The sequence below is a fragment of the Betta splendens genome, chromosome 11 (assembly GCF_900634795.4).
Source record: "Betta splendens chromosome 11, fBetSpl5.4, whole genome shotgun sequence".
Lineage (NCBI taxonomy): Eukaryota > Metazoa > Chordata > Actinopteri > Anabantiformes > Osphronemidae > Betta > Betta splendens.
This window is the reverse complement of record NC_040891.2, coordinates 16158663-16180726: the sequence shown is the minus strand read 5'-3', so window position 1 is coordinate 16180726 and position 22064 is coordinate 16158663. Positions and strand designations below refer to the sequence as shown.

At 45.7% G+C, this 22064-nt stretch overlaps 4 protein-coding genes and 1 long non-coding RNA gene across 6 annotated transcripts; 2 read left to right on the top strand and 3 right to left on the bottom strand.

The window, feature by feature from the left end:
• Positions 1–11: 11 nt before the first annotated feature.
• LOC121202610 (zinc finger protein 391-like) lies at positions 12–2330 on the top strand. Its single transcript, XM_041072986.2, has 2 exons — positions 12–297; positions 559–2330. Exons 1-2 carry the CDS (start codon positions 12–14, stop codon positions 1770–1772), a joined length of 1500 nt encoding a protein of 499 aa, XP_040928920.1. The 3' UTR covers positions 1773–2330.
• LOC129604819 (uncharacterized) lies at positions 166–4930 on the bottom strand. The gene is made up of 3 exons (XR_008696085.1): positions 4697–4930; positions 431–820; positions 166–304 (listed from the first exon to the last, which is right to left on the bottom strand). It is a non-coding gene; the product is annotated as an uncharacterized LOC129604819 (long non-coding RNA).
• Positions 2390–7160, top strand: cldc1 (C-type lectin domain containing 1). 2 transcript variants are annotated; one of them, XM_029166624.3, is made up of 7 exons: positions 2390–3021; positions 3211–3309; positions 3477–3605; positions 3679–3833; positions 3901–4022; positions 4201–4641; positions 5259–7160. In XM_029166624.3, the coding sequence occupies exons 1-6, from the start codon at positions 2931–2933 to the stop codon at positions 4361–4363; spliced, it is 759 nt and encodes a 252-aa protein (XP_029022457.1). In that variant the 5' UTR covers positions 2390–2930; the 3' UTR covers positions 4364–4641; positions 5259–7160. The 2 variants fall into 2 exon arrangements, with proteins under 2 accessions (XP_029022457.1, XP_029022458.1); XM_029166625.3 differs by having other exon boundaries at positions 2425–3021; positions 3682–3833.
• Positions 7161–12530: 5370 nt separating this feature from the next.
• On the bottom strand, positions 12531–13723 carry cart4 (cocaine- and amphetamine-regulated transcript 4). The gene is made up of 3 exons (XM_029166898.3): positions 13413–13723; positions 12969–13052; positions 12531–12748 (listed from the first exon to the last, which is right to left on the bottom strand). The coding sequence occupies exons 1-3, from the start codon at positions 13551–13553 to the stop codon at positions 12641–12643; spliced, it is 333 nt and encodes a 110-aa protein (XP_029022731.1). The 5' UTR covers positions 13554–13723; the 3' UTR covers positions 12531–12640.
• A 1873-nt stretch (positions 13724–15596) lies between these two features.
• On the bottom strand, positions 15597–21631 carry si:ch211-191i18.2 (uncharacterized protein LOC564095 homolog). The gene is made up of 4 exons (XM_041072992.2): positions 21471–21631; positions 20149–20226; positions 19956–20077; positions 15597–16803 (listed from the first exon to the last, which is right to left on the bottom strand). The coding sequence occupies exons 1-4, from the start codon at positions 21535–21537 to the stop codon at positions 16738–16740; spliced, it is 333 nt and encodes a 110-aa protein (XP_040928926.2). The 5' UTR covers positions 21538–21631; the 3' UTR covers positions 15597–16737.
• Between the last annotated feature and the right edge of the window lie 433 nt (positions 21632–22064).

Sequence of the window (22064 nt, the reverse complement as noted above, 5' to 3'; positions counted from 1 at the left end):
AGCGGAGGACGATGTGCGCCGTGCAGCTGCTGCGGGTGTCGGTCCATGAGCGGATCAGCGCCGCCGCCGAAGACTTTCTGCTGCAGGTGGAGAAAGGGGAGGTAGCGGCGGAACTCCCGGCGCTGAGAGCGCTTCTCACCGAGCGGCTGACGGCGGCTGCAGAGGAGATAGTCGGTCTGTTCGAGGAAGCCGTGGCGAAGTATGAAGACAGAGTGGAGCGGTCCGAGCGGGAGGTGTGCCGCCAGAGGAGGCTGCTGGACGCCGTGTTGAAGCCCGAGGTCCGGCTGCACAGGGCAGGTCAGTCCTCGGATGTTAGCACACACGCTAACATTAGCTTAGCTAGCGACGCCACATTTTAATAAAATGTACTCCTGACGTTTTTGCCTGATATAGTGTGGTTAGCGTCGTCTTTGAATAACTAATAACTTACCAGGTAAGGTCCTGGAGGCAGAGCAAGTGTCAATGTTGCCACACGGTAAACAGCAGCTGCGATGAGTCTGTGAATCACTCACCTGGCAAAACCATGTCTGACAGTCTTTCTGCTGTTCTGTGCTTCAGGGTATCCTGCAGACGTCCAGCAGCTGTTAGTATGTGATGAGGCCCCGTCCGATCAGGTGCTGAGCTCCAGACTGGAACAGGAGGATCTGGAGCCTCACTTCATTAAAGAGGAACAGGAGGAACCGTGCACCAGCCAGGATGAAGAACAGCTCCATGGACCTGAGGACACTGGTGTCGCCAAGTTCGCCTTCAGTCCAGTCCATGTGAAGAGTGAGGATGATGATGAGGATCCTCAGTCCTCACAGCTTCATTTGCCCGAGAACTGCAGAGACGCAATGAGAGCATCAGAACCAGATACGAACTCAGGTCCTCATGGACATTTAGGACCAGTTAGTGAAGACACTTCTCTAGACTCTAACTCAACTGATGACAGTGATTCTGATTGGACACGAACTAGAGAAGCTCACTTAGGTGGAGATGTGGTAAAAAACAGCAAAGGGTTGGACAATGACCCAAGCTCCTCAACGAAGGAGCAGCCTTTTCCTTGTTCTTACTGTGGGAAGCGTTTTAGCCTTAAAGGAAATCTGAACAGACATGTTAGGGACCACACAGGTGAGAGGCCGTTTCCCTGCACAGGCTGCGATAAATCATTTAAAGATAGCGGATCGCTAACGGCCCACATGAGGTGTCACACAGGAGAGCAGCCATATAGCTGCTTATTCTGTGGGAAGAATTTTAGTGGGAGGGGAAACATGACTCGACACATGAGAATCCACACTGGAGAGAAGCCCTTCACCTGCTCAGTGTGCAATAAAAGCTTCCATGTAAAGGAGCATCTGAACAGACACATGAAGTACCACACAGGGGAAAAACCCTTCAGCTGCTCTGTCTGTGGTAAAGGATGTGCTCAGAAAACAGATCTAAAGAAACACATGAGAGTTCACACTGGAGAGAAACCTTTCACTTGTCCATTTTGTGGAAAATCTTGTGCTGAGAAAGGAGACTTGACTAAACACATGAGAGTTCACACAGGAGAGAAACCGTTCAGGTGTAATGTCTGTGGTAAGAGCTGTGCCCAAAAAGGCAGCCTGAAGATTCACATGAGGATCCACACTGGAGAGAAACCGTTCAGCTGCTCAGTCTGCGGCAAGTGTTTTACAGTTACTGGACACCTGAAGAGACACATGAAGCTGCATGTAGCAGAAGGTCAAGTATCCACAAATCTCTGTTCAGCCGAAGAACTGCATGAAGACAAACCGCTGAATGCACTATGAGTTCACCCAAGGCTACAACAGCGCAGGGGGCAGGGGTGGTCTAGGAAGCCCAGCTGGGGCTCCATGGTCCTTGGTTTGCGATAGCGTCAAGGTAAAGGGCAGAATCTGAAGGATCACCTACAGAATCGTCCTTCTGGACAAGGCCGGTCCAAACAGCTACTTGCTCAAACCTGGACCAGTTAAAGTTTGTGCCGAAGCTGCCTGTAATTCTTGTTTCTGCTGCATTAGATGAATCAATAATTGGAACTTATTATGAGTAGACCGGACCCATAGAGAACACGTCAAAATCTAACTTGAACCCCACAGGTTTTAGAGGGCCTCAGTTCAGTAAAGACATCAAGACATGTGCACAGCCACCTCAGAACCAACAGACGTTGCTGGTATTTGGACTTTCTGTCCTGTAGGCATGTGAAGAGAATGGGTAGATCCAGATCAAAGTCTTCTGTCTACTTGTAATTGCTGTGTAAGAGTTCTGAGCTTGGTCTTTTGTATTTCTGACCAAATTTACTGTTAAAAAAAGTATTTTCAGACTTAAATTAAAGAATCATTACCACAATATCACACATAACCAAAGTATAAAACAAGAACAAGATCATTAATTCAAACAATGACGGGAACAAACATAGGTTGTGCTTCTTATACCATGTCCATCACTGCTGTTGCTGGTTCTGGTTGGACTGTTTAATCGCTGTACTTCTGAAAAGTAACTACAGTTACATGTAGTTGAGTAAAAGTACAACATTCAGTGTCAAGGAGCCGTCCCTCAGACAAACCACTGGAGCAAATGTTACTGATTTGTCCAAGCAGATAAAAGGAAACAAATCCTGCATCAGTGCAGCTGTGGCTGTAGGCTGACGAGCAGGATTCTAGAATCACCAGCGAACCAGACTTCTGCTCGGTGATGCCGTCACCACCTCCAATTGCAAACACCCCATGAACCTGCTCTGGTGCTCAAGTTTGTTTTCAGCTTGTGACTGCTGAGCTCAAAAACATACAAAGCTGTTGTTACATCAGAACGCGGTCACAGCTCCAGGTTCAGTTTGCAGGGCTTCGATCCAAACACAGCAGCAGAGTGAGAAATTCAGTGATTGTGCAACCACAGGAATCCACAGAGTTGGTGAGAGACGTGTTTCATTAATCCAGCAACAGGACGAGAACATGGAGGACGGAGACAACTACAGCAGCCTGCAGGAGTTCAGCGAGGAGCCAGCAACAGGAGGGAACAGGCTCATCGTTCAACACGCAGATGGTTTGTGTTTGTGGTGACATCAAAGTACTTTTACTCAGTAGCTGACAGAACATGCAGAGGAAGTGCCTGTATAATTTAGTGAAGAGGTGGTAAAAGGCGTCACATGTAGGAATGATGTGAGTTCAGTTTGAAGGAAAACCACGAACTCAGCTAAAGTTGGTGGGCTTCGTGTTTGTGGTTGTGCTCTAGGACTGAAGCGGTGCCTCCAGTGTCGGAGTCTGGCCGCTCGGCTCATGGCGGTTGGCCTGCTGCTCTCGCTCTGCACCAACGTGGTTCTCATTGTGCTCTGTGAGTTTCATTTTGTTCTATTTCAGCTGTGCAGGAAAACTGTGAAGTGCTACCTCACACACTGAACAAAAGTCCAAAGTTGTGAAAGAGGTGGCGCTGGTGCTGATCCAACACGTGTCTGCCAAGGTTCATTTGTTCAGCTCTTTGTTTGTGTCGTCACCCGTCAGGGGTGGACGCTCTGCAGCGAGTTGCTTCTTCGGACTCTTCCCTGCGTCTGAAAGTGAACTTGGTGCAGAAACGCTACGTCCAGCTGTGCGAGGACTACGCCGCTCTGGGCCAGAGCTGCTCTAGGACTGGTGAGGGCAAGAAGCAGGTGGAGACATTGTGCCGTCTCCCATCACGGCTTCACCTGCATGCGTGTGTTCTCAGCAGTTCAGCCGTGTGCAGAGTGTCCTGCAGGATGGAGGCAGCTCTCTGATCAGTGTTACTACTTCAGCAGCGACAAGCTGGACTGGCTGAGGAGCAAAGCCAGCTGCGAGGAGATGGGCGGCCACCTGACCATCCTGCACAGCATGGAGCAACATGTAGGTGTATGATGTGGAAGACACACAGCAGCGTGACCTTCAACTCTTAACCAACGTCTGTGTGCAGGATGCTGTGGAAGAAGAAGCCAAGAGGATTGGTGGGTTCGATTTTCACTACTGGATCGGGCTGTCTGACACAGGGAAGGAGGGAGACTGGAGATGGGTGGACAACACAATCCTGCAGCACAAGTACGACACTCTGCATCCGTTGGTGTAAATGTCCCCTCTGCTGATCACCCTGACCAGGTGTGTTCGTTGACTGAACGAACACACCTGGTCAAGGTGATCAGCAGCTGGGGCAGGGCGCCTCGAGGACATCAATTTGCCACCCCTGTTTTAATGACACGTGGTTGTGTCCCTGTCACAGGTACTGGGACGAGCACAGCTCAGAACCTGATGATCACCAGTCAGGAGGGGAACACGGAGAGGACTGCGCCACCTTAAACAGCCAGTCAAAGACGTGGTTCGATGTTCCGTGTGATTTCCTCTACAAACGGATCTGCCAGATGGGTGCGGTTCAGCTCCACTGAGTCACAGGAGTCTCCATACGCTTTCATCGAATGCAAATAAAATGTTTTTGTGATGGGGTCGTTGTTTGGGTATCTTAAGTCCCCCCCCCCCTCTCCCGGAAAGTCCCGGATGTGAGCAGCGTATGTACGTCGCCTTCTTCAGCTCCAACGGAGTCCGTTAGCGGGATGAAAGCTGAAGCAAGCGGACACTAATGACCTCAGCGAACGGGAGAAGATGGAGAAACGCCTCCACCTGCGGCACCTGGGTTTCTGTCCGGACAGGACGCTCAGAGCTGGAGGTTCGTCCTGCTACCGCTGTGCTAACGATGCTAAGCTAGCGTTAGCAGAACTCACCTTTGAATTTAGAGCCGTAGCTGCGTCTGCTGCTGTTATTCGTCATGCTGAAAAAACATCAGATGCAGCGACCAACCTGCGCTGACGTTTCACTCAGCACGGTATTGAACGTTAAGAAGCTCCATAGATTGTAGTCAAACAGAAACACTTCATGAGAGTCAGGGTTCCAGATCAGACTGCGGTCGAACCGTCCTATTGTCTAACCAGCGAATGTGAAAAGAAAATATGCAGGAAGACCCACAAACTCAAAGTACCACAATGTGACACCTGTTAATAATGTGCCTTTCGTGATTTAGGCATCAAATACCTAATAACCAGCAGCCTAATTGTCCATTAGTCACAAAATCCACTGCTACATATGTTGATGTCCAAACCCTCATAGACACAGGACACAGAACAAAATGATGAGTTCATCTTTTTGTCTCCGTCTGCCTCTGTACATCACCAGGGGGGTTCACAATCTGTTGGATCTCTGAGCTCTGACTAACAGATGATAAAATACTTGTTTACTCTCTATACATTGGGTTCCTGTTCAGTGTGGTTCTATCGGTGTGTGTTTCAGCTTTACCTTCGGACGTTGGAATGGTCATTATTGGTGAGGAGCATCACCAGCTGTGGCGTTCCTGTTTGGACCAGGAGGACTAAGAGCCGTGCCACATAAAAAGGGAACCTGAGGAATCACGGAGCAGTCAAGAGGGAGAGCAGTTCCAAGCACTAGAAGAGACTGGTGTCACCAGGTTCTCCTTTAGTCTGGTCCCTGTGAAATGTGAGGATGAGAAAATCCAGCCCTCAAAACTTTGTCACAGTCCAACTGAGGAAAGCAAGCACTCAAACAGAGGATCAGAATCCCACACAGGTCTAGAGCCAGGCACTGATGACAGGGCTTTAGACCCTTCAGACACTAAAGTCAGCCACAAGGACTGGGCGGATACCACAGAGCCTCAATTAGGTTTGGGTTCGTTGAAAACAAGTAAATCCTTTGTGGATTTTAACATGAATACATTTGAGAGATTGTTCAGCTGCTCTGAGTGTGGTCAGAGATTTGGCCGTAAGCCGCACCTCAAGGCACACGAGAATCCACACGGGAGAAACCATTTAGCTGCTTGATCTGTGGGAAAAGATTTTCCCAAAAAGGAAACTTCATCAGTCACATGAGCCCTATCTGCAAAAAGCACTTTAGATACAGTGGAGATTTCAGCAGACACATGAGGATCCACACAGGAATGAAGAAAACCAGTAGCAAGGATAGTCACATTTTGAGCAGTCGCACCGGGCCAGAACCAGCCAGATACTTGGATCCAGACAAACCTCTGATGTTAGCTGCTGAAGAGATTCCTACAGGACTGGAGACTGAAGTCAACGGCGAAACTAGTGAACCACTGCCAGACCATTCACAGAACAACACTAACAAAGAGTCATTCAGCTGCTCTCAGTGTGGGAAAACATTCTGCCGTAAGGACCATTTGAGGAACCACATCAGAACACATACAGGAGAGAAACCTTTTAGCTGTTCAATTTGTCAGAAATGTTTCAGCTGCAGTGGGAACATTCTAGCTCACATGAGAATCCACACGGGGGAGAAACCCTTTGAGTGCTCATTCTGTGGAAAAGGTTTCAGCCAGAAGGGAACTTTACAGCTGCACATGCGTATACACACTGGAGAGAAACCTTTCAGTTGCCCTTCCTGTGACAAAAGCTTTGCACATAAACGTCGTATGACTCTGCACATGTCGGTCCACACAGAGGAGAAGAGGTTCGTCTGCTGTCTGTGGAAGAAGGTTCACTTGGTACACACAGCTGAAAACTCACACGTGTGTCAGCCAAACATCTCAGCTTCAAATCCTGACCGGGAAAAAGGTTCTAGCCAGAGAATCATTCAGTTGTTTAGAGTGTGGGAAGAGGTTTAGCTTAAAGGGAAACCTAAGACCCACATGAGGATCCACACATGAGAGAAACCATGTAGCTGCTCAGTGTGCGGGAAGAGCTTCAAACAGAACGTGCACCTCACAGAGCACAAGACCATTCACACGGGTCAAAAACTGTATACGTGCAGCATTTGTGGGAAAGGGTTTAATAAAAAGTTATTGGTGCAAAATCACGTGTGTTTAACCTGGAAACAAAGTCAATTAGAGCCTGAATAGTAAACAATCAGCTGTGTTTCCGATGTAGAAGAAAACTCACATGAAGGTAGCAATTTCCACCTTAAACCAAAAACATGAATGAAGCGAACATTTTGGGTTAGAGATGGCGAAATCGAAGCCTCATGAATCACTGAGCAACTATGACACAGTTGGGTTGGAATCGACACATTGTTCGACGCCGTTTGACACAGTCAGAACGACGACATCTGCTGGTTGTGTGTGAGACCTGCATCAGAGCAGACTGACCATCAAACCCTCGCTGATACGTGGTTGTTCAGGATCACGGTCCATGTTTTATTTGAAATAAAAGTTATTTAATCAAAGGTGTGTAATTGTTTCTTTGTGGATAATAATATATCGGTAGCCTGGATATGGTAAATATGATTGATAGTCCGATTCTGGTGTTCTCGTCCAGGGTGTTGAACTCTAAACTAAACACGGAGCTAACCAGACGTCAAATGAAGAGGATTCACTTCATCAAAGTGCCGTTTATTTTCTTCTCTTCACTTAAAGTGCGTGAGTTTATATGGTCATTTGGTAAAAAGGCATTGCGTCTATGGAATTTTTTAGCAGATGGCAAGAGATTCACATGACGGCCGCATGTGCCTAGTTTCTCCCGTATCCTGTCGTAAACAGGAAATTACTAACGCGATCTCCCGCAAACCGGAAGTCATTTAACACATATCGCGAGATTATATAAACTTCTCAAATTAGCGATTTGTCCTAAGAGAAACAATTTTATATTATTATACACATACTTATAAACATTTGAGATGAACACTTTGCATCAAACAAACCTAAATACAAATTTAGGAAAAAATATGCATAAGTTAAAGATTGCCTTAAAGGCAACACACCAATGTTATTAGTACTGTATCTGGTGCTTCTACAACTTTGTTTATTACTCCATTGAGGAGACATGTTTGTCATTTAGTTAAATCAAAGACTTTTATTAAATCGTTTTAATAGTGGAATCATGGCCTAAGACTCCGACCTGAGCTCGGGAGTGGTGTCCATTCATAGTGTTCATCAGTCACGTGAAAGACAAAACCGAACAATGCAACCATCACACATGCCTCCTACACCCAGACATTGACTTAGCTCTTCTACCGGGTTCGGACCTCCTGAATGAATGGAGATGGACCAGGACAAACTCAAAGTGATGCATTTTACCAGTTTTTCAGGATTTCTTACCATCAGAACAAGCTTGGCTCCAGGTTCAGGTTCTGGCTTGAATTCATTCTAGAGCATTTAAAATTACACAACCTGAAATTGACCAGTTAAAAAGACAAACTTAAACTTCAGACAGTTAATAGGTCCAGTTGTAATAAGTCCCACACAAGCCAGTGTGTAACGTGATCACTGGGTGTGAGCCCACCATGCCACAGAGAAGCTCTACATGTCATGACCTGGACTGTTTCGGTGGAGTTCTGTGTTGCCTGTCTGTGTTGTTCATTTCCTGTTTTATTTTCCTGCACTTCCGGTTCTGTCTTGTCATGCTTAGTTCACCTTTGCTTTTCAGTCATGTGATCACCAGCTGTTTCCTATCAGTAATTACTCTCCGGCATTTAAGCTCCAGCACTGGCCTGTTCCGTTTGCAAGATTGTTCGTTCAAGCACCCTGTAAGCCTTCCAGTGTTCTCAGTAAATCATGTTTTTTTGCCTTTGCCTTATCCCTGCCTGTACGTCTGCTGATTTTGGATTACTGGTTTTGACTACTGCCTGCTTGACTACGTTTTTTGCCTGCTGTTTGGTTTTCGCTATTAAACCCTATTTGCTTTGAGTCCTGTCTCCTGAGCTGTGTGTTTGGGTCCTTCACTCCTGCTCACTTCCGCCGAGCCATGACACTACAGTCATCAGGTAACAGAACATCAAGAAGCACCATGTTACAGGAAGGAAATGAGTCATGTTCTGTAACATGACCTGAAGGATATGGAAATGATTCTGGTTTTAGAACAAACATAAGCTGGACCAAACTTAATTTATTTTCAGTCTAGTTGTGATGTGACAGATTAACAGAATGGATGGACATGTCCATTAAATGTTATCCAAACCTTCACATTGTCTGGTTTGTATTTATTTATGTATAAATGTGGGGAAATTCTATCTCACAACAGCATGGGCACAATAAGGAAAGTACAACAACAAATGAAACATACAGCAACAAATTCAGTTCAATTTAATTCCATTCAATTTTAATAACTGATTAATATATAGCAATAGAAAGAAAAGCACAGCAGCAACAACAGAGCACAGGCAGGATGCTTGGACCAGAGACTGGACACAGGCAGGATGGACTTGCAGCTGCCCATCACAGACACAGCTCTGAGTCCAATGATACCTGTGGGGGAGATAGAGCATGGGAGAAGCACAACTACTGGAAAGAAAAGGACAAGGTTAGTTAAACATGGAATTACAATAGAAGGTTATTGTATAGAAGAGATAAAAGGAAACAGCGAAGCTTAGTGTATAAATTAAGTTCCTCAGCAATCTGTCTATTGCAGCTTAACTAAGAGATGGTTCCTGTGACTAACAATCATTGCCAGTGACCTTAACAATCTCTAACTATAATCTTTATTAAAAGAAGGTTTTAAGCCTGATCTTAAAGGTGGAGAGTGTGTCAGCTTCTCGAACCTGAAGAGGGACCTGGTTCCAGAGGAGAGGAGCTTGGTAGCTAAAAGCTCTGCCTCCCGTTCTACATTTAAACACTCTAGGAACCACAAGTAGCCCAGCGATGAGAACGAAGTGTTCTGCTGGGAGCATAAGGAACTATGAGGTCTTTAAGATAAGAAGGAGCTTTATCATTAAGTGTTTTGCAGGTGAGTAGGAACATTTTAAATTCAGTCCTACATTTTACAGGCAGCCAGTGCAGAGAAGCTAATGTAGGAGAAATGTGATCTCTGTTTCTAAGTCCCATCAGAACTCTGGCTGCAGCATTTTGAATAAGCTGTAGGCTTTTTAATGAGCTGTTACGACATCCCATGAGTAAGCAGTTACAGTAGTCCAGCCTAGAGGTAACAAATGCATGGATCAGTTTCTCTGCATCGCTCTGAGAGAGGATGCTTTTAATTTTAGTTATACAGTATTTCTAAGATGAAAGTAGGTGGTTCTGGAAATTTGTTAAATGTAGGATGTGAAAAGAGAGTTTTGTGGCATTGTTCTTGCACCAATGTCTGTCTCACCCTTTTGTGAATAATGTTACAGCTTTACTAACTAAAACCAATTTATTTGGTGAACTCTCTCTGCACCCAGGTTTCTATACGGTCCTTCGCCTGCTTTTGTTTTCATCAGTCCATCTGAGCTGCTAGTTTGAGCTTCTGTTAGAATCCGATGAAGCCCCAAAGACTCACCGACACACATGCGGATTTCGAGCAGATAAAGTTCAGTGACTTTCGTATCACAAGACAGTTTCTGTTGCGTGTGATGCATCATGTGATGAACTAGTTCCAGCTTCTGTCTGAATCGCCTGCTACAGATAGAGGAGCTAAACAGGTTTTTGTGACCCAGAGTGTGTGGGTTCTGTCTGAACTGCTCCCCATACTCACAGCACACATTCTGTTTCTTACCATCATTTAGCAAAAAGTTTAAACTACAATTTTTTTTCTGGTCATTGCTCTTTTCCAGCCTGACAGTGGTTCTGGCTGTTTCTAATTCTATGTAGTGTTGTATGTCACTCTCAGTCTCTACAAGTTGAGCTGAGCTGCTGGTCAGAGGCTCCTTATTCTCACTCTTCAAGGCAACAGCATCTTCCTTCAGTCTTCTGAGCTGCTCTTCTTTCGGGTTCTTTAATGTGAATGGGCTCTGGGTCCTCCTTAAGTGGACTGGGTCTCCTCTGCTGATCTGGGGGGGGGGGTGGCGGGGGCTGCTGGTGGTCTATAGGAAATGATGAAACATAGACACATTAGTAAGACCTACAGGTGTGTTTAAATGATCTGGATTCAACTGGACCTTGCCCAATGGATCAATAACTGCTACGTGTTCCTCACCAGGGGTGGAGGTCTCCTGTCACCATGACAATCCTCAATCCTCCTTCACAGAAACAAAGATCAAAGCCACTTCAAACATTATTCTGACTTTAAAAAAAGAACCACACATAACAAATTAGCCACGTTCTAATCCAAACCACTGGCACTGAAGCAGACATAAAGGGGGTTGGACCTCAAAGGACTGAGGAAACAGCCAATGGACAAGTAGGAAGGTTCTGAGGAAGAAACAACATAACAGTTGTGAACCCGAACCACAATCAAAACCACACAGAACAGGGGTCCACCTTTTAATCCCGATTGAACCAGAGCCCAGAAAACTAGACACAACCAGCAGAGAGGTTTGACCCTGGACAAACAGGCCTAAAACCTGACTGAGCACGTCCAAACCAAGCAAGTGATGGAGTGTTACTGGTTTCTTAGTTATTATTAGTTTAGGCTTAGGTGTATTACTTCATTAGTTATAATTAGTAATTGGTTTACATTAGTCCCTGAAGGAGGAAGCGGATCAGAACCTGATTGATGCAAACACTCATTTAAAGTGGACCTGCTGGTCCTGGTACCGGCTCACGTCCAGGAGCAGCTTATCGTCACACTCGGTTCAGTCCACGTGCCCACAGATTTCCCGCAGCGCCGGCGTGAGAAGGTGGCTGACAAAGTCCAAATATAAAAAAACAGCAGCACATCTCTGGGTCTGAGCAGGAACCAACCTTAGTAAATCACAAAGCAGCACTTCTGGGAGCCCTTCACAATAAAGTTTTTATTTACCATAAACTGTTGAAAAAGCCAAATAGAATTAAAGCATGTTTTTTTCTATTAATTCACTTCTGCTCCAGTTCCTGAGAGCTGCTCCCTCCTGACTGGTTACTCTTTAATGTGGTGGCTCTCCATGTTGTCCTGGATGTCTTTCTGCTGTAACGGGTCACATTTCAAAATAAAATTGGTCTGTTGATTGTCCCAGGTTCAGATTGAAGCTGGTGTAACCAGGTGTGGACCACACCCCATTCATAAAATGACCGCTGATAGGTCCTGGTGTTGTCTAGACCGGAGATAAATAGGTGAGGACAGTTTCTAAAATACTAAAAAATACTCATACTAACATACTAAAAAGAAGAAAAAGCATAAGCAGCAAGCACTAAATCAAAATGTTCCAGGCCAAAGGTAAGTATTTTTGTTCTAGGACTTGAGTCTACAGTGTGGGACAGTTTTAAGTGAGTGAGCACTGAAAAAACACATATCACAGAACAACAACCACAGTCTAGTTGTAAGTCTGGTCCCTAAAAGGCTGATGGACCAGATCCTGTGTTTTGTATTTCTGTTGAGCCTAAAACAAGCTGGTGAGTTTTAATATGTTCAAAATAAGGATTTGCTCTCTCGTCTAATCATTATGCAGAGAGTGTCATGTTTCCCAGAGGTTCTGACGCTACTACAGTGGAATAAACGGTGCTGAGGTTAAGGTAGGAGCTGATTTCAATCATGTGAAAGGTCCAGAAGTTAAGGAACAGCCAAATCTTCCATTTGGTTACAGTATCTGTGTAAGTGGAGCCTAAGTGTCAGTGTCTCAGTTTTAATAATATGATAGTCTGTACTGGTTCTTTGTTGATACCTCACCTACATGAATGATTCAAATCATAATTAACATGTAGCAAAGGACACAATCTCCGTCGGTTTCATCAAGATTTAGGACAGGACAGACAGAAGCAAAACCACGTGCAGCTTCATGAAGAATCTTTAATAATAAAAATAAATGAATCTGATGGACAGACAGTGAAGAAACACAGAAAAAAAGATTCAAACTGCAGGTTTGGTGAATGAATAAGTTCAGTAGCAGCGCAGGAAGAAGGTGTTGCAGACTGTTCCTCTGAGACAATCACACAGTCGACCGATTCGAGGTCCGTGTTTCATCGCACAGCGTTCACCAACATCACACTGATGCAGAGAGAGAGAGAGAGAGAGAAAGAGAGACAGAAACAGACAGAGAGAGAGGCTCAGTGTCAAAGTCTCACATCACACTTACAGTAAGTAACCAGATTAATGTCAACATTCACAGTAAGTTAATATCACTGATTACAGTCTGTATGAACAGAATAACATATTTGCGTGAGTCTCTGTGAACTCGGTTTGATTGACAGCTGTCAGTGCATCTCACCCGTGGGATGACGCTGGCCTTCTTCTCCACAGACAGAGCGAGCGAGTTGTCAGCTTCACCCAGGAAACCCTGCAGAGCCTCCGCCTGAACAAAGCAACATAACCATGAACCGGACCGGGACAGGGGGGACTCGCCTCACTCAGAGCATTAGCATATTTATTATTTATTATCTAGGTCTTTAAACAGTCACACTCCTTCTAAATATTAAGTCACTTCATTAAACGCATTTACATAGTTTGAATTTCAGCTTCATCAAGTTTCCACACAAACTGACTATAAAGTGTAAACATTGTTAAGATAAGATGAACCTTATCTTAAACATTAGTGCTTTTATGTTCTTTAAACATATAACATTTGTTTCTACTACCACAGATTGATTATAGCATTAATTAACTGTCAGACATGAGCATATCATCATTGTCTGTCTGAGTACAGACCACTCACCAACTCTCTGGTTGTGAGTCCAAGGACCGAGTCGTCCGGTGCCGGCTGCAGCTGGGTGTCGGGCGACCTTTCACCCTGACAAAGTGATGTCAGCAAGGACAGACAGACAGACAGGTAGACAAAGGCTCGCACGCTCTCCATCCTCAGAAACGTCTGATCAAGTCTGAAAACCACAGCACAAAGTAACACTCAATGCTTTAACACGGACGTAGAGACGCTGTGAGCTCACGTAAAGCAGAAATACTCCGATTCGTCTTCTCTGGTGTCCACACAGCTTCTTCTGTATTTGGAACTCACACGTAGCAAGCTTCATCCTCCTTCTGTATTTATAGCCTCCTCCTCCTCCTCCTGCTGCTGCTGAGTGTTATTCATGTTCATGCACGTCAGATAAAGTGTGTGCATGCGCTGCCCGTGATTGATGATGCATCTGTGTAGTTAATGTTAAACGGGCCAATGCTGAATGTTTAAAGGTAAGCAGACCTGAGGTGGAAGGTCAGAATGTGTCAGAGGGGCAGTGATGGGTTTACAGCCGGTCGTTTTGTGGACTGTTGTGTAGTTGTTGTGGTTCAAACTAGTTTGCAGCTTTAAATACATACGCATTTTCTGAGCTGCCCTGGGCCCAATATCGGCTCGGTTCATTCAGGATCAACCTGGTGCCTCCTTTCACAGGTAGGAGGTCACAGGACACGGCTTCCTCTGACCGGTAATTGTTTAGCAGCGGTTCTGGTCCGATCCAGACTGGAGCCTTGTTTGTGATGACGCAGGACCAAGTGTTCGTGCCCTTTTCTTTGTCTGATTTGCATCGTGAGGTGACCTGCAGCTCGGCTCCTTCAGTCTGCTGCTTTCATCTCAACTCTCATTAATAGTTAAATGTCAAACTGCAGCGATGGCGCTTGGCTGACCCATCAACAAGTCGTGTCCCCACATGAACCGTTAGAGTTCACATCAGATGGATGCTGAGCTGCCACACTCTCACCAAAAGCTTCTTTTAGTGGCAAAGGTCAGCCAAGAAATATGAAATGTGTAGCAGGGATTTCAAGCATTGCTTTCATTCTCAAAAGCAAATGTCAGGGACAAGACGGACTGAAAAACAGCCTCCACTCAGCGTCTGTTCATCCTGCTTCAATGTGAAGCAAGAAGTTTCAGCATTTAAATGTTGTTATACCGTTTAGTGGGTGAGTAGATTCACAGATGAATAAAGCAGCTGCATCATTAACGTGGTGAATCCATCATCCCAACGAGTTTCCTTGAAGCATTGTGTTCATCGCAGCAACTGTTATGAAGTCCAATCCAGCAGAACCAGTGAACAGAACAGCTTTGATCAATGTTTTACTGTGGAGCTGAAATGTTTCTGAATAATTAGCTGCAGGTGCAACTAGTTAAAGACCGACAGTCAGTCGATACTGAAACAGCCGCTCACTGGCTTCATTAGTCAAATCAGGGCTTCAATTAAAGAAAAGATGAATAAGAATTGAATGAATATGAATGATTCTGTAACCGCAGTGCTGAGCCTCCCCTGAATAAAAGATTCTTCTAGATAAACAGTTGTGACATTTATGACTCAAGCTGAAATAATGGTGGTAGTTGTCTGAGCCCTGTGGTTCTCCACATGCAGGTCCGACTGCTCACCAGCGGAATATTAATCACTCGTGTGACTGACATCAGAGAGAAAACCTTGGCTGCTGCTTCTGTCGTTTCCATCAGCAATTTAATGAGTTTGTCTGTTTTATCAGCTGACAGCAGATTTTCACTGAAGGTCACCGACTGTAACGTAACACACAGGTTCAGAGAGGAGCTTTCATCAAACACACACACCGTGACCCTCCTCAAACAGGATGATGACGGTAAAGACATTCTGTTTATCGCAGACTGGAAGGTTAAAGGTCGTACCAACCACATCGCACTTGTTCTCTACGGGCGATAAAACTATCTAGTTGTAGTTTGGTGTCGTGCAGCTTCGTCGTGGACTGAAATAACCAAGCAGCTGGAGGCGCTGTCGCCTCCTGTTCCCTTGTTTTAATCATCACTTGCTGTGTGACTGTGACACTGATGGAGTCGATCTTGATCAATCAAAATTAAGCCACCACAAATAAACCCACAGCACATGAACCCTGAGGCCCGCTCACAAAGAACTGGTTCAGCACCAGCTGCTGCTCGACTTCAGTAGAATGAAGATGTCCAGGATCAGTGGGTCATACTGGTTTATTCAGTTAGTTGGATCAGAAGCAGACGCTAATTGGACCTGTTGAATTATCACGGAACCACTGATTAAACTCACAATATGTTAAAAATTACAGAACAGGAAAAGGACTAGTAATATGGACATAGTTCAACGTTTAGACGGGATCCTCAGCATTTAACATGTTACAGTCCACGGGTCATATTTAGTCCATTTCCTCCGGCTTCTTTCCTTCATAGCTTGTGTGGCAGCCTCAGGTTCAGTCACATAAACTAATCCAGCTCTCACTGGGCGACTGACACCTGCTTTGACTTGCGCAGCATAGTCATCAATTATCCACAACAAAATAACATTTCATGCTTTTCATTGCAAGACAACAAATATTAAAGTGATAGAACCACAATGTTTCAATGTAAATAGTTAATTTTAACATTCTCATGATATAATAAAACAATTTACCCACAGGAAAACATAATTTAACATCTTATACAATGTTTGGGCAGGACTTGAAGTTTGACAAGACTCCATATTTATCAGACTTTTAATTTGACAATCAGAATCATATCACCTCATGGTATTTATCTTCCAAAACTCCTCAGAACAATCTGGAACTGGCCAAAGCAAGAGGGATCACACTGATCTCAGATCTCAGATAGATTGATCTAGATCACCTCAACTACAGTAAGATAAGCTCTGTGAGGCACCGTGATAATGTCTCAAACTGAGGACGATTTAATGCATTATTAAAACAGAAAGTGCCACAGCATCAGTCTGAATGTTCAGACCTGTTTCACTGTGTGGTTCCCTCCATTTGGACTTTACATGTGGAGAGAGGTGATGACAAGTTAACTAAGGAAAGTTGTGATTGGCTGAGCTCCACCAAATATTCAGCAGGTGTGGCTCTCTGCTGGGGTCAAAGGTCACAGGAGGCACTGACTCCTCCTGCATCAGATCAGGCGACCTTCACTGGTTTCTGCAGGATCAAACTGACAACAGCTAATCACAAAATGAACCATGAAAAGTATGACTACATGCAGAAATACTGTTGTCAGCTGCTGCTTCATTAAACAGAATGAGCAGCCAGTGACAATACAGCGCCTCCTGCTGGACACACGGGGAGCATGACGAGTCGGAGACCTGTGAGTCTCATAGTGTTTGTTGCAGCTGCTGCAGATTCAGGATCATTAGGGTCCAGACGAACATCCAGATTTCCTGCAAACACAAACACATAATTAGCTTGTCTCATCAAATGAGGAGAGGGTGTAGCCTGGTAGCTCAGTTGGTAGAGTGTCGGCCTTGGAAGGTAAAGGTGTGTGGTTCAATTTCACTGCCTGAGGATCAAGTTTTTTGATTTCTCTAACACCATCCAGCTGGTGCTTCTGAAATACAAACTGGAGGAGGCTGGTGTGGACCTCCATCTGATAGAGTGGATTATGGACTACCTCACAAACAGGCCTAACACTCTGACCTGCAGTGTGGGGGCCCCACAGGGGACTGTACTGGCCCCTTCCTCTTCATCCTCTATACGTTAGACTTCAGACAACACGGACAGCTGTGTTCTGCAGAAGTTCTCTGATGACTCTGCCATTGTCTGACTGATCACTGATGATGACGATGCAGAGCACAGAGCACTCACTCAGAACTTTGTGGACTGGTGCCAGCGGAACCACCTCCTGATCAATGCAGGGAAAACGAAGGAGATGGTGGTGGATTTCCGCAGACGGCAGCCTGCTCTCATCCCACCGATGCACATCCAGGGAAGGGACATTGAGAGAGTGGACTCTTACAAGTACCTGGGAGTGCATCTGAACAAAAAACTGGACTGGACTCATAACACGGATGCACTGTACAGGAAGGGTCTTTTAGAGTGAGGGGCCACTCCTGAAGACCTTCTATGACTCTGTGGTGGCATCAGCCATCCTGTACGTGTGGTCTGCTGGAGCAGCAGCATCACAGTAAGGGGTCCAGAAGGATCTTGGCTAAACTCACATCCATCCTGGACCAGGACTCTGACCCACTGGGGAACTCACGGTCTGCTCTGGAGCAGCTCTAGTAACAGACTGATCCACCCTCGCTGTGTGAAGTGTTGTGATGTTCTTTACTACCAGCTGCTATCAGACTGTACAACCAGAACTGTTAACTACATTTGCTCTGTTTATGGATGTGTGTTTGTATGGTTTCTCTGTTTTCTGTCCTGTTTCCTCGCTGTCTGACAGTTCAACAAGCAGCATGTATTGAGCTGAATGCCATATTGTGATGGACAATTTTGCCTTTTTGAAGAGGAGGTTATATGAGCCCCAATGAGCACAGATACGCTGAGCGAGGCAGCGACTGACCTGAAAGATAAGATCATGGCGAGATTGAACAGGCAACCCCAAACCCCACTACAACGGGTAGGTGAAGTACCATCAGAAAGTCTCATGGAAGATGTGAATGCAGCATTGAGAGTGATCCCTACCACAACAATCACAGAAACCAATAAGCTGATATACGCTTTAGCATCAGTGATCCTAGAGGTGCTTGGCTATAAGAGCAACCATGGGAGCCATGAGAAACAATACCCACCATGGAAACGAAGGTTGGAGGCAAAAATCAAGGCAGCTCGGAGGGAAGTGAGCCAAATGACAGAGGCCCAGAGAGGTGCAACGAAAAGACCGATGCCCAAGAGGTACAGCCAGATGACCATACCTGAAGCACTCGAAACTGCCAAGCAAAGGCTACAAGCCTTGGCCAGCCGCCTAAAGAGATACACCAGAGATAACGAAGCCAGACGAAATAAACCGGCTGTTCACAACACAACCTGCGAAAGTGTACTCTCAATGGCAGGGTAATAACAACAGAGCAGACCCACCAAGGCTGGAAACTGAACAGTACTGGAAGGGTATATGGGCGAGGGAGGCATCACACAACGGCAATGCACAGTGGCTGGTGGATCTGAGGGAAGATCACAGCAACCTCCCTGAACAGAATCCAGTGACTATCACAGTGGCAGACATCCAACATAGAGTCTCAGGTATGAAAAACTGGACAGCACCTGGCCCTGACATGATCCACGCCTACTGGCTAAAGAAGCTCACTGCAATTCATGAGCGCCTGGCAGCACAAATGAACCAGCTGCTATATATATATATATATATATATATATATATATATATATATATATATATATATATATATATATATATATATAACTGCGGTAGTGTTAAGTTAATAATAATACCTATAATAATGTTTAGGTCTGTGTATACACTCATACATAAATACATTCATATACATACACCTATGCATATATAATATTACACAGTCACAGTGCTTAGCTCGTTGCGCTCCTGATGCCCAGGTTCTGGGCCTGCAGGGCGCCCCGGCACCTCCTGAGGGAGGGGGAGAAGCAGCCAGATTCCAGACTAGCTCTGCTACCTATCCCACTATCCTCCGCCACCTGTGCCAGTGGGTAACAGCCAAGCCAGGCCCAGGGATGGTGGTACTACTGCACGGGGCATCACAAACGCCACAGCCAGAACCACCCTCCCTCCTCTGTCACACTTGCACATTCTCTCCCTCAAGCATGTACATGGTCTTCTGCTCAAACCAATGCATGTGGTTGTGCAAGGAAGCCCTACTCCAGACCAGGGCCCAATGAAGACTGTAACCCAGTAACCCATTCTAGGGTTAGGGCTAACCCCCGAACGCCGGTCCCAGCAGTCACCACCACCCAACCACATGTGGTCATCCCAAAATCCACCACTCTTTGGGCAGGCAGGCACTCCCAGCCCCCAGGCACCCCCATCCCATCACCACTACACCGACACAGCACAGCACCCAAGCTCCCACACATGCCTACCTGGAAGTGGAATAAATCAGAGTGTAGTTCTAGTTATTGATTTGAACAAGCAGACAATGTGTCTAAGGTGGTGTAATCTAACAAGCTGTTCAATGCTTAATTTCCTTTTAGTTTTCTAGGTCAAGATGATGATTTGCTGTGTTATCTGTACAATGAGGGCAAATATTCAAATTTGTGAAACCCATTTGGAACAGCTTTATGTTCTATGAAGAATTTTATATTGTAGATTTGTGTTTTTTGTCACCTTCATCTCAGTGTGCATACTGTAGAGCTACACAACAAGAGGTCCACAAGAGGCAGAATCGAGCTCTGACACCAACAATCACACAGTGATGAACACAACTCATTTATTCTTGTGTGTTCTCCCTGTATCTCTCCTCAGAGATGCGTTACTACATGTTCTCTTGGCAGATCAAATTTATGCTTATAGAATAAGCATAGCACAGAATAGCAGAATCAGCAGCTTCTGCGTCTGAAACCTTAAGAGAGCAGCTGCTGTTCTCCTGAACCTGTTGTCGGATACCTGAGACGGCTGAAGTGATACAGCATCGCTCTCTGTAGTTTCTCCGCTGGTTTCCACGGTAGCAGTCTCCTCTACAATAAATCGTTCGCTGAACTTGTCCAAGTCCTCATCGCTGGCGTTGCCTGAAAGCATCAACATGATCACATGGCTCATGGACGGGTTCTTACTGTTTGTCTGTCAGTGTGTGACCTACTGTAGAAGCTATAGTTGAAGGTGGCGCTGTAGTCGTAGTCTGGAGGTGGGGTGAAGTCTAACTGCTCTGTCTCACAGCCTGAAACGCAACACACAGTTAACCGCACAGCAAACAGAGCGGAGATGTGGGCTGGTAATGGGTCTTTGGATGGTTTTTTATTTAAACCTCATGTGTTTCTGGTCTGGGATCAATGCTCAGATAAGTTGTGGATGTCTGGGTATGTTAGATTCTTTGCATGTTTTTATTTGGAGCAGACCTTGAATCCAGCTGCAGACAGAACACAGTCGGTCTGCACAATTTCAACTCTGCACACAGGTTATTTATAAATAATATTAATAAACTGGACATTCTCCTGTTCAGAACCATTCAGACGAATACCAAGTGGGTCCAGTTCACATAAGCACGCACGCACGCAGGATGTGAGGGTCCTAAGACACAGCGGGCGGATGGGAACTGAGGGGGTGGGACTGTAATTGTTTGCAAACAGGAAGTGTGTGATCTCTACAACCTGTCAATAACAGAGGGAGGAAATTACAACCAGGTGACCCATCATTCAAACCATGCTAGAGGGCAGAAAACATAAGCGAAGAAGGAGTGAAAGAAGGAAACATAATAAATTAATGAAGGGAAACAGAAGATAAGAAAAAATGAGAAGGAATATAAAGGCAGGACAATGAACGAGACTGCAGAACCAGAACCTCAACAGCCTCCTGTTAAATAAGGCTGAACTCCAGTCATTGACTGTTCTCCAATAGTCCGGTCATAGTCCAGAACGTTTATTAAATCTTGGCTCACCATGTGAATCAGGGTCAGAACAGGGTCCAGAAAGACTTGATGCAGAGCAGCTGTGAGCTAGAACCATTAGGTCTGCAGTGGAGGCTGATCTGTGTTACCCACATGTGGAGATGAGACATCTCTGTTGGTGTAAACTGGGCCAGACTGGGCCCACAGAGTATGGACTTATGTTACTGGGCCTTCGGGAAGCTATAATAGTTTAAACACAAGGACAACAATGTTCTGGAGAACTCACCTACCAGCTGATTATACGAGGAAACAATGGTGACAGTGGGTCCATCTCAGCCAGAATACAACCTGGACCCACATCCTCAGGACCAAGGCAGGATATGTGGGTCCAATTCATTACACAGTAACAGACAGCACTCACACAACACAGACACTCCGATAGTGGCAGCATCACCACCATCTTCAGGTGGCTCTGCTTGTGTCCACACAGGCAGTACCAGGACCGTTTCCAGTCAAACTGACACACAAACTGTGAACAGGAAGTGAAACAGCTGCAGTTCATCAAGTTACAGACTCACCCGCCATCAGCAGCAGGATCATGGACACTCCACTCAGGGACACAGACAGAAAACTGCAGCTGCACATGATCCAATGGTCCAGATCCACACAACCAGAACAGAGAGAGAGCAAAGGTGTAATAGTCCCGATCCACTCAGGCCGGAATGAACAGAGAGGGGGAAAGGGAGGGAGGGGCGAGGGGGAGGGCAAGAATGAGGGGGAGGGTTCTGGTTTTTCTGCCAAGTTTGTTGCTCCTTTGCCAAACATGAGAGAAAAAAAGCAGACGACATGTAGAGACAGAGTCCAGCTGAGTGACTCAATGATAGTAAAACCAGAACCTGAACTTGTGTCTAAGTGCCTGCTGCACTAAAGAGACTGAACGGAATTGGCTCCAGGTCGGGTCCAGTGGTTCCTGAACTCAGTCAAACTATGTGAACTAGTTCATGTGCAGCTGAAAGAAACTTAACAGCTGCTACTCCTCATCCCCAGTAAAACCACCAGAGCCTATGGTTCCGGTCCTGGACAGGGTGACACCAGTTCAATGCCAGTTCTGGCAGTCAGTTCATCCACTGACTGCCCTGCCCGCACAGGTGAGTGTCTGGTCCACCAGGACT